This window comes from Ammospiza nelsoni, chromosome 6, assembly GCF_027579445.1.
Source record: "Ammospiza nelsoni isolate bAmmNel1 chromosome 6, bAmmNel1.pri, whole genome shotgun sequence".
Classification (NCBI taxonomy): domain Eukaryota; kingdom Metazoa; phylum Chordata; class Aves; order Passeriformes; family Passerellidae; genus Ammospiza; species Ammospiza nelsoni.
Window position 1 is genome coordinate 13,087,939 of NC_080638.1, and position 12,695 is coordinate 13,100,633.

General features: G+C 37.5%; 1 protein-coding gene across 6 annotated transcripts in view; it reads left to right on the forward strand.

The window, feature by feature from the left end:
• The window catches only part of SBF2 (SET binding factor 2), a 231,677-nt gene that overhangs the window by 171,559 nt on the left and 47,423 nt on the right, over positions 1-12,695 (forward strand). For all 6 annotated transcript variants that reach the window (XM_059473902.1, XM_059473896.1, XM_059473897.1 and 3 more), the window contains 4 exons: positions 9,430-9,600; positions 10,494-10,750; positions 11,977-12,149; positions 12,406-12,479. In XM_059473902.1, the coding sequence (XP_059329885.1) occupies positions 9,430-9,600; positions 10,494-10,750; positions 11,977-12,149; positions 12,406-12,479 (675 nt within the window). The remainder of the gene's footprint in view (positions 1-9,429; positions 9,601-10,493; positions 10,751-11,976; positions 12,150-12,405; positions 12,480-12,695) is intronic.

Here is a 12,695-nt window from a genome sequence, read left to right on the forward strand (position 1 = left end):
GAAAGGCTGATGGGGAAAATCTGTGGTGATGGGTGAAGAGTTGATTGCATTTTTGTGTCTTTCTCAGGCAAATTTTACACTTAGTGTCAGCTGGAATTAGTGGAATATTGGGAAACAGTGGCATAATTTGGTACTAACATTATCTGTGTTACTCAATGACAATATTACATTAGTGTTTATTTTAGAATTTGTGTAAATACCAGGGAATTGCATAAAGCTATTGGATGACGCAGGTAATTTAAAAAGCAAAATTAGTGGGGTTTTTTACATTTAACATGAGTTTTGATTTTTAACTTTAATTTCTGCACAACTGTGATTGTCCCAAGTAATTCTCATAATCAGCAGCATGCTTTTAGCCTCCTAGAAAGCTAGGAAGGCTTTCTGTAATATGTTAGCTGTCTACCCTGAAATATTTTCATTCTTGCACCTAGTTATTGTGCTTCCTTCTAAAACTTTCTGGTGTGCTTGGATTAAAATCACTTCTACTTTAAAATTCTTCACTCCTGAATTGCTGGCTTTAATTTAGGAAACTCCCATCGTGAAAGACTTCCTTTATTGTCTTGGCAAGGAGTTTTGTCTGCTTCCATTAATTTTCTTTTTGTATCTCTATCCTGCCAGTTCTGATACTATCTTAGTCTATGGAAATGTTTTTGTGACTGAAATAGTATTAAGTAACATTATTTTTAGTACTAAAATTATTTTATTTATCCATTCTCAGAATGCTAATCCCTGTAATATAAAAATACATTAAGTTGCCTGCTTAAAAGCAGCATGGCTGTTAGAGAATAAGCTGAACCACAAAGGAACACTTACTACATTTTCAAGTGTCTATATGAGCATTATTTACATTCCTGGAAAATCCTGGAGCCTTAATTGTGGACCAGAACTGCTGGTGTTGCTTTTGTACAAAAGAACAGAAAAATTAGGATACTTACCCTCAAGAGCTTACAACAAGTATTTGAAATAAGTGATAATACTTGAAGCGAGTTTGAAGTATTGGAAGGAAGCTGTGGAGTCATCATTATTGCTCATGATTCATGACAGTCATCATTATTCATAATAATCATTACTCTTGGTGATTCTGTGCACCAGTAGGTTAATTAGGGCTGGAGTTTTAATAGACATGACCTAAAAGCAGGGTTTTATTGACTTTTGAGAGAGAATAATGTGGTTTCTTGGCAGGTGCTTATGAATATGAGTGGGGTCATGGAAGAGCATTTTTAAGGCAATGGTCAAAGTTCTGTCAATATTTCCAAACACTCCTCCAGTCAAATTTTTATTACATCCATTAAAAGTTCTTTTCATAGAAATGTTATAGTCCAGTAAATTATTTTTGTAAAAGCAAACATACTTCTCATGTTAAAACAGGAATCTGAGGATTCTTGTTAGAAATTATGGAGTGTTTTTGCCTTACCCCTCACTAACTCAGGCACCCAAACGTCATCTCTGATCCTTAAGATTTTAACTTGTGCACTCTGCTTCTGATAGATGCATAATACATGCCTGTAGAATACATTTTATGTCTTTGCAGTAGAGAATAACTCACTTCCAAAATTATTTTTAGGTGAGAGAAAAAGATATTAAACAGGAATGTATAGTACAACAGGTTAGCATATTAATAGGGAAAAAGAAATTAAACAAGAAGATATAGTACAACAGGTTAGCATATTATTAGGGAAAAAGAAATTAAACAAGAAGATATAGTACAACAGGTTAGCATGTTAATAGGAGAGACTAACTGGAGAATGTTTTTAACATGTATCTTTACAAGGAATTTAGGAAATCAATTACTGTGGTAACGTTGCTCTGTTCAAGAAGCTGGCTTTTCCAGAATGATAACATAATGGAAAACATAATTTAGCAATCTGTAGTTCGTTTCCTTAGTGGTTTGTGGGAGGAAGTACTTGGTCAGGAAGAAAAAAAAGGAAATTTCCCCCAGTTAAAATGAGACATAATGATGAATTTTGTAGTAAATTTCGAGAAATCCTTCTGTTATATTGAATCACATCATTTGTAACTGATTTACATAACTCTGGTTTAAGAATTTTGAGTTCATTGTTGCCCATCTCTTTACGTTGTTACTTCTAGGGGGGATTACAGTGTTACAGAAATTCTGATTCACTTCGAATTTTCACCCTGAAAGAATTTCTGGTGGTTTAATTAAAATCTAGTAAAGCTTCTGAGCTTAATGTGAAGGAATGTAAATGAAGTAACTGAGTTCCCCCTGCGTTTTCCATATGTGTAAGTTCAGCTTTGCCTCCTCATCACCACGTCCTTATCCCAGTAGAACGGAACTTTCTGCATGAAAACACAATTTCCTTCATTGAGTTCCATTTCATTGTGGCATTATTCTCTGTCATGACTTGAGCACCACTATTTTGTGTTTCCATGAGAGAACAAATGCTTACAGATGGTAAGGGAGAGAAACTGCTGATATATTTGTGTGTATTGCCTGCTGCTCTGTGAATGTCTCAGTTGCCATCCTAGATAGCTCATCAACAATTTAAACTGAGTGTGACCAAAGAATTGAAGTGTCACAAATGCTTTTCTTCCTTACACAGCCAAGTGATTTAAGCCCATAATCAGAGTTTTTATCTCCTACTCTTGTTTTCATCCATATCCCTGCATTTTTTTTTTCCATTTGCTGCTTCTGTACCCTTCATGATGGTACCTGCAGTTGGATTTCTTGGTAGGATGCTCTTCTTCACTTCTTCTGATTAATCACAGCTGTCTGAACTTGTGAATCCCCCATCAGCTCATTGTCATGAGTTCATAACACTGTGCCAGTGAGAATTCACAGGGCAGGTGTGTGGCTCTGCTCTTCCTCGTGCACTGCACGTGCCCAAACTTCACCGTACCATTTGGCAGAACTGTTCCTGACAATATCCTGCTCTGTAAGGCATTTCCATTCAGCACCTCCACAGTCATTTTCTTTGTTGGTCAAACTGGATTTTGTTTGGTCTCTCAAATGGCTTAGCTCAGAGTGCAAGTTCAGTTTTCTTGTTCTTACTTTCAGAATTCTTCATAGTGTTGTGTTTCCTGATTTTGCTCAACCTCTTTCTTTCACCTGATCATGTAGTATATATATCATTTATAGTGCCAAGATGAGATCTACTACTGTTAAAATTTTATGTATTTGCAATTTATATTCTGTACTGTACCCTTACATCTTTCAAATTTGCTCATCCTGTTCTTGAGGGCTACTTGAGGACTATTGTTTTAATAGTTTCTTCAGATAAGGAAATGTTGCATATTGAGAGAAATTCAGAAATAATTTGACCAGTGAAGATAGAGAAAGCTCCCATAGAAGAAGGAAAATAGTAATTAAAGAACTACTAGAATGAAGTGACAGAAGAACTTAAAGTAGTTACTTTACTACTCCCTTGGGCATTACTTAGATGCTCTATTTAGCTGGGCTTTAAGTTACATATCAGTTCATCAGTAATTCTAAGAACCATTATTTGAATATGAATAAAACCCATAAACTTGTGAGATTTACAGGGTTTGTTTATTTCTGAGCACAGACCTGGATAACAGCTTTGTTGCTGTGGGTTGTTTTTGTGGGCAGAGCCAATGCCACCATTCCAGGGCACTCACAGGTGCGCACTCACTGCTGAACCACCTGATCCAAAGGGATTCAGTGACTTTTCAGGAGATTTTCAAAATATCCGTGTCAAAATAATTTGAAAAACTCTTCAGATGGATTCAACACTTCAACTGAGACTTTGTGAAATCTGTATCTTAACTAATGGATTTAACACACCAAAACTTCATTGTGATGTATAGAGAGAGAAAAATCAAACTATTTCTCATCCACTTTGTGGAGTTTAACCTTATTTAGAACGGTGAAGTTCTAGTATGAAAATGTCTTATCTTTTTTGTGGGATCTGAACATACATTGTTCTGGACGATTTTAGTTTCCTTTCTTTCTTTGTATAATAGAACTATTTAAATCTCTTTTTATCTCTTTGGAGAAAGAAGTATGTTATTATGTGTATTATTTAATGTTAGTGGGAACTTTGTATTAGCATATATCCATCTTGAAAAATCCATGTAGAAATCTGAGGTATTCTGCATGGCTTTAAGTAATGTCTAGTAAATTACACATGACCTTCAGGAATCTGGGATTAGAGATCATGAGTAATTAGATGTTTAAGTGACTTTTGCCAGAAAATGTATACAGTAAATAAAGCTCCATCCAGAATTACATCCCATTTTTGCAAAATTCTAGAATTCTATTGCCCTCTGCTGGTTTAGTGTACCTGGCTGTGATTTGGTAGCGCTGAATTATGAGTGAATTGACCTTCCTTTTATTTTTCATGCTGAAATAATAGTAGATAAACAATTTAATGGGCTACTTTACTACTCATTTTATTTTAAAATAGAAGTCAATCTTGAGTCTGGCTTGGTGGCAGGAGAGGGGGCAAATTGTTTTCTTTTTTGTTGCTGAGATTTTCAGGTTGGAGACGAAACTCATTTTAGTATTTCACCGTTTTTTTCTGAAGCAGTAAAATAGAAATCAACAGAAGCTTTGAAGCTCTTCCTTCATGCTTTTATGACATTTCCTCACATTTGTGTGCATAATAAGTGTGGATATAATTTTATACTTTAGACCAAATAGGAAAGCCATCCATTGAACTGAATTTTTTGACTGATGTTATCCATGCAGCACAGAGTTGAAAACATATTGATAAACAATTATGCTTGTTGGAGTATGTGTGTGTAATGGCTTTAAAGTGAGAGAGGGTAGAATTAGAATAGATAATAAGAATAAATTGTTAATTGAGATGTGAAGGAAGGTTGCCCAGAGAAGCTGTGACTGCTCCATCCCTGGAAGTGTTCCAGGCCAGGTTGGATGGGGCTCTGAGCCACCTGGGAGAGTGGAGGTGTCACTGCCCGTGGCAGGGCTGTTGGAACTGGATGATCTTCAAGGCAAGCCATCCTGTGGTTCTGTACTGCAGTGGGATCTGCAGGTGGGATGTAGATAAGGCTCTGTCCTGCTGGTCACTCAGTGAGGGCTGATCCTGGGGACAAATTTGAAGTTTTTTTGGCTTAGCAGGATCTGTGTGGGCACAGCATGGATGTGCCTGCAGGGCTGGCTGGTGGAACATGTTAACATGCAGAATTTGGTTTGCATCTCTTGGGCAGGGGTGGCTGCAGTAACTGGTACCTGCTGCTGGTGTGCAATAGGTGCTGACTGGATGTTTATCTAAGCAGGGACAGGGACAGGGAGCAGCTCTTTAAATTAGCAGTGCACAGTGTCCTGATGACCTCTAAGCCTGCAGATTCCAGGGATAAGTGTACCCAGTAGAGAAGGGAAGGAGCTTGGGCATGCAAGGGTGCTACAGTGGCTTCCTCAGAGGGGTCAGATGGTGACCACAGCCAGTGATTCCTCCAGGAGCTGAGGAGGAAGCTCCTCTTTGCCTTCAGCAGCACCCTCCTTCTCACTTGTTCTGCTGCATTTTCTCAGCTGATTATCCTAATCAATAATTCAGGCTGTCAGTTGGAGACAGAAAGACTTTATTTCTGTAGTAAGCTGGATTTCTCCAAAAAACGGTGCACTGTTGAGTTTGCCCCTTCATTTCCATAACTGAGACAAAAGAACAGTTAGGTACTTGGGGTTTTATTCTTTTTGATTTGAAAACCACTTTTCAACTTCACAATCAATAGCTGGATGCTCTGCTTTGCTATAATAAACTTCCTTCTTTCAGCTTTTGTGGTGTAAAGGACAGTAACTGCTGAGTGACCAGCACAACACATGCTTTTCTTTATCTGAAACAAGCAATCTAGATAATTTAATGTTGCAGAGACATTCTTTGAGGGCCTGGACCCCACAGCAAGTTTGGGAGTCTTGGAACTGGTGCATGTTTCTTTCTGAGTTGCAAATATCATTTTCACAATCAGGAGTATCCAGTGTAGGGAAACAGGAAAAAAATTCTAGGCAGGTGTTACCCAGTACCTCTCATTAAGGTGGAAATAATGGCAAGATAATTCCTGAATTCAGGAAGTTGCCTGTATTGTCTTACATAGCAAGTCCCAAACCTACCTTGTGTTCTCACAAACTCTAGTATGTAATTCATTATTTTGATAGGGGTAAGGTCTGTTTCATACAGAATTTGGGAAGGGAGCATTAGGGGGTTTTAAGTTTCATTAATCTGTTTAAATGACTCAGTGTCCTTTGCAGAAGTTGACTGATTTTCTGCTGGTTGTTACAATTTACACCTCAATACTCTTTCTGTCATATTGACAGCTTTAGAATAAGGACTTCATCAGTTCAGAACTATTTTTATTATTTTCTTCTGGGGTCTCTTTTAAGCTCTCAGTCCCTAAATCTTCCCTTACAAGTAGGAAATTCTTTTGCTGCCTCCTGCATTCATCCTGTCTGGCAGGAGGGAGTTACCGGGACAGAGGGAGAGCACAAATATCAATGTTGTTTAGCTGCCCTGTGGAGAGCTAGGTGAAGATATGTTTTATATATGTAGTATTTCATGATGGAAAACCCCAAACTACTGTTCTACTTCAACTGGAGAAATTCTGAGCAAATTCTTTGGAGTGCAGCAGTAAACATTGGGGCCCTTTTGATGTTTTAGGTGTTTCCATTCTAGGGAAATGGGCTGACTAAGCACTCTCAGCATAGAAAATATAGACACCGCAAACTTCATGGAATGCTTATGTTTGTACCAAGAGTATTTTTAGTCCATGGGTTTAGGCTGCACAGGAACAACATTGTGCTTCTTGAGGTTGGTATTGTTACTGCTTTTTTTACAAACAAACTAACCCAAACAAGCAGAGAATTCAAAGTGATTTTGCCCAAAATAACTGGCAGAGCCTGGAACTGCAAGTCCTGATTTTGATTCTGTGCTCTGGCCACTATCAAGTTTTGCCATTTGTTTCAACACATGCAGGTGATGAGAAGGATAATATTTATGATCACTGAGCTTTTTTTGATGTGTTTTTTTTCATGCTTTTGTAAACAAACTTTTTTTATTTGGTCTAGGAGTTATTGTCAGTGTTGATTTATGTTATTATATGTGAACATAAATCTCCATTGTTTAAAAATTATGTTTTGTACATGACTGTTCATGGTTTTAAATTATGAGCACAGGAAGAGCTTCTAAAAGCTCCTCAGCTTTCCTGTCATATTTGTCCCCATGTGAAAATCATTTATCTCATTTTTATTTCTTTAGACCCTATTTTAGGAGTTTAAACTTCCTTTTGAGTTTGTGTCAAAGATCACCCCTTTTCTACCCAGTTTACCCAATTAGCTGATGTGGGTTGAGTCATCAAAGGCAACTGAAGATGTTGATAGCCAGCTCACTCCTTTGTGTGCATTTACTGCACAAATTGACATGAGTTAACCCTACCAACTAGCTAGGCTTGAGCAGACTTTTCATTTCCTTTCTCCTTTTGTTTTTCTTTCCCCTTTTTCTTCTCTTTCTTTTCCCCTTTTACCTTCCCCCTCTTCTTGACATTCATACTCCCTTTTTGCAGACCTGTTGTAACTGGGAATTCAGTCCCAGTGAAAAAACAAATAATAAATCAAAGTAAAAGTCATGACATGGCTTTAGCACTAACCTTTGCTTTCAAGCTATGTTGTCCATGTTTTTATTCCATGATTTACCCATCATCCCTATTCCTCTGTAACACAGGTTTTGTACATCTGGATTTTGAGGTAGGTCAATGATTGTGCCAGATCAGTTTGTGGCCCCTGTGGTGTTTTTTGTATGAATAGGTTTTTTTCATTGGAATGTCCAGCAGTCCCTACAAAGAGGAGTAGGACACTGTTTGTGCTGATCTGTTCTGGGATTTAGCAGCTGGATCAGGCTTGGGAGATCAGTTATCATTTCCTGTGATCTGCCATAAGCTGCACCACAACTGAAACTTAGGCATGTGGTAAACAAACCAGATATCTGCTCTCTCAGTCTGCACTGAATAAACAAAGTCACATTGAACATTATTTGAGTAGGTGTAGATTTCTTAACAGGTTACCAAGAAATTTTGATTAAATTGTTTATGATCAAATTAAAATGATACTGCTCACTTTTAGATGGCTAAGCACAAGAAGGCACTTCAGTGGGGTAAATTCTATTAGCATGCCACATAGCCTTTCCTCAGATATAGAATTTTCCAGAACCTTTGATAGGGAATAAGTGCATGGCACATGATCAGGACTTTCAGTTCATGCTGTGCTTGGAGGAGCCTAGTGAGGAAAACACAGTTTGAAGAATTGCAAAACCGGAAATCTGTAAACCAGACTGCAAAATTTTTGGTTGTAATTTCCTGCCCTTCCATTTGAATGCCCAAGTGCCAGCCAGGGAAATATTGTAAGTACTGGCTGTTCTGTACAATTCCACAGTTACAAATATTAAATGGAGTAGTATTCATGCTCTCCAGGAAAGTGGTTCACAACATAATCACTACAATAAAATCTAAGTTCTAGATATTGTATGTTTCAGATAATGGGTAGTATTGTGAGTGAAAGCCATTAAATGAGGCACCCAGTAATGTACTTTATTCTTCAGGTCTGCTGCAGAAATAATCATAAGCACAAATTCAGATTACCTGCTTCTTTGCTACATGCAGTATACAAGACATTGTTTTGTAGCCTTAGTTTTTTAAAAAGTAAGAATATGATAAAAGATTTAATTATTTGGGTCATTGAAATAAATTTCCTTTCTTTGTATGTTGTTATCAAGAATATTAAACAACTCCCTGGGAGACTAGTGCAACCTAAATAAATAGATGTACTTGAAAAAAATGGTTCATTCATAATGACTAATGCTGTAACAATTCTGGGTTTGTTTGAGACTGTACAGTGATCCAGACCCTTGTGACTTCAAAGAACATACTCAAATTAGCACTCTTTCAGGAACTGGATTTGGGTCATTCAGTTCAGTAAATAACACCGAAGATAAAGATTTATCTCATCTTCTGCTGTTGCAACAAATGCAGATTATAGGAAGGACTCAGCTGACACTCAATTTAAATTTCATTGCTACAGCTCTAAATAAAATGAGACATCATTTTCATCTGTTTGAATACTGATTTCTGTGTTGTACAACTAGGTTATTAAAAATACTGTGGTTTGTTGGCAAGGAAGATGTTTTATATTACAAAGGTGTTCTGTACTGTTATCACAAAGTTCTTACCTCAGTTCTCATTTTTCTATTCTGAATCAAGAAGACCATGCCTGGCACTGGCATTAGACTTGTATACAACCTTCCTGTGTGATAATTTCTGGAATGGCACTAAAGTTGAGATAATTTCTCTAGGCCATATTGCAGTACAAAAGTTGATATATTTCATATTTCAGTCTGTACTACTAATCATATATGTACACATATGTGTGGGTCAGTTCTGAAGTCATAGCCTTTAAAAAAATTGAATAATAGGACTGATTTGTCAACTTTGCACATTTTTTGCTTTCAGAAATTAGCACCTGGGGTTAGTCAGTTTGCTTACACCTGTGTACAAGATCATCCTATCTGGACTAACCAGCAGTTCTGGGAAACAACCTTCTATAGCAACGTGCAGAATCAAGTGCGCTCCCTCTACCTTACAGCCAAAGATGACAACCATGCAGTGCAGTTGAAACAAAAGGTAGGAGACTCTATTAAAATATTAAAGTAATATTTTTATTCACATATTAATTGTCTCCTCGGTTACAGAGAGTTAAGTTACGGTTTTTCCAATTTTACATGTTTTTCTTTCATTTTCTCCTGCATTACACAGTATACAATAACATGAGAAATAATAGAAATTTACATTTATCTGCAAAGCCTTATAATTTGATGTTAGCTCAGCTTAGTGTGGAAAAAGCATTTGCAAGATACCTAGTCATTCATTAATGTAACATCAGGCTTTAGGTCACTAATATCCGCTGCCAGATTCCTTTATTCTGCTTTGACTGTGTGCCATCTACCTACTTGTTTTAAGCTAATGCTAGAATTGGACTCCAACATATAAAAACATGAATGTTCAGCTGGTCTGGAAGCTATTTATATAAAAGCTTCCCTCACCTGAACATCCTAGGAATTTGGAGAATATTGCCAACATCTAGGCATGAGCTGTGTGTTATTTCTCCATCTGATTTATGCTTGTTCTTATTTGAGCTAAGTGGATAAGCTGAGGAGAGCAGCTGTGTTAAAATCAGTTAAAATCAATAAACCACTCTGAAGAAACATGGAAGATTGGATGGCATAAAAAACACCTTAAAAGCAATGATGTTATTTAGATCTGCCCACTTTGTGCTACTGGTGCATTTCAGTAAACTGCTCTCAAACCTCAGTTCCCATAACCATAACTCTCCTTAAAATCTGTTGAGGGTAGTTATTTGCTTTCTTTTTAAATTAATATATAATTTAAATAATTGAAGAAGTTTAATTAGGAATGTTATAAGTAAAGCTTTGGCGAAGCATTGTTTTTTTTTTTTTTTTTGTTGTAGCTTTAACTTTTCTTCTATGTGTTTATATTTCTTTCTCTGTGTCTTCTAGGAGAAACCTCCTGCAGACCAGGAGAAGACAGCAATGGACCTGGCTGCTGAGCAGCTGAGGTTATGGCCAACCCTTAATAAACAGACACAGCAGGAGCTGGTCCAGAATGAAGAAAGCACAGTTTTCAGCCAGGCCATTCATTTTGCCAACCTCATGGTCTACCTGCTGGTGCCCCTGGATACAAGTAAGAACAAGCTGCTGAGGACATCAGCCACTGGGGACTGGGAGAGTGGCAGCAACAGCATTGTCACAAACAGGTGGGTGCCCAAGGCCAGGGCTCATCCAGCAGGTTGGGCCACAGCTTGCACAATGGCTGTACTCTAAATATCAGATTGTTTCAGCGTCTTCACTTCCTTTCAAGTTCAGTAGTTGAGTAGAAGTCTAAGATGATTCCTCTCAAATAACAGAATTTTGTCTGGAGTGATTCCATGTAAAGGAACATTGTATTGTCCCAGTAAGAATTTTTAATCTACTAATGCAGATGTTGAAGACAAACATGGGGTTTGGTGAGAAAGAAAACAGCAGCCCCAAACCCACTCTGTTAGTTTTTATATAACTTGAAAAACCACTGTGTGAACCTAAAATCAAGACAGCATTTGTATAGCATCTATAAAATCATCATTTCTGTGCAACAGCTGCAAAGGAGGAAAGGCACTGATGTCACAAAAAGCAAGAGGACTAAACCACAATGGCAAAGGTTAAATTACTAAGGAAGCAGTAGGAGTATAACACCAGTTCCATTCATTCCCTAGCATGCAAATCCAGGACATTTCATAACAAGCCTTCCTCCCTCTCTGTTTATTGTCTTCATTATCACCTCTCTGTACAAATTCTCACTTGATAAAATTATAGAACACTATGTGAGTACATTGGCATCAAGTAAAAGACTATCAGGATGAAGCTCCCCATGGAGTTATTATTTTCTGCTGACTACACACCTCTAATCTCAGGCATTAGGATGTGCTCAGTAGACTGCTTGTGGTGTATGTTGCAATCTATGAATTTGGCCCCAAATATTATTATGGGAGGCATTTTTAGCCATTCAAAGTACATCTCCCACTGACTTGCTTGCTTATCTAATGCACAAAAATTTTCCTTATGATCTTTTTAGCTTTTGATTGCTTTGCTCTGTAAACTAAATATACAATTAATGATCTTCTCTATATAACTGGATATTTGCTTACCATGGATTGCAAATGCTTTACTTGACTTTATGAAGGGAAGACACAGAGCTCACTTCCAAAAAGCTGTTTTTTCTCTTCTGGGCCTATCTGTGCTGAACTCATGGAGAGAAAATTGTCCAGTGTCATCATTCATGAAGTTTTGGCAATGAAAGTACAATGTAATTGTGGTACCACCATATGCTTTCTGCAAGGTTTGTGAATTGTAATTAGGAAAAACTCACACAGATTGTCAGTGTCTGTTCAAGTGTCACATGTGCTGAATTGTTCACACTTGTTACTGCTTTTATTTGTGCCCTTAGCATTGCAGGCAGTGTTGCAGAGAGTTATGACACTGAGAGTGGGTTTGAGGACTCAGAGAACAATGATGTTGCAAACGCTGTCGTGCGCTTCATCACCAGATTTATTGACAAGGTCTGCACAGAAAGTGGGGTCACACAGGATCACATCAAGGGTCTGCACTGCATGATACCAGGTAGGAATTGTCAAAGAGGTGCTTTATAGTCTTTTTTCTTTTCCTGATCAAACAAATGCACTTTCTAATTTGAGTTACCTTCAGATAAGTTAGAGTGTTAGATTTCTTTTCCAGGCTGTAATTGCTGTTGAATGTCAGATAATTATTTCCTTGATGTCAAAATTTGAGAATTTCAGAATTATCAGAGTTTTGATTTCAGGGCAGCTTTCTCTTTCCCATTGTGTGAGACTTCATTAATGGTGTTCCTGCTTTTCAGGCATTGTAGCAATGCACATAGAGACTCTGGAGGCTGTCCATCGTGAGAGTAGGAGGCTTCCACCAATACAGAAGGCAAGTGTTATGAAACATATTTGTATTCTTTACAAGTAGTAGAATCATTAAATCTTGTCATCTTTTTTTTCCTCACGTAATGTTATGAGGAAATATCAAAACATTAAAAGAAAATTTCCACTAGTGATAAATAAAGTGCTTGGCTTTGGTCTCATGAAATATGAAACTAGTAGAGCCAGACTTCTGATCATAAACAAGCTGTTGCATGCCCACTGC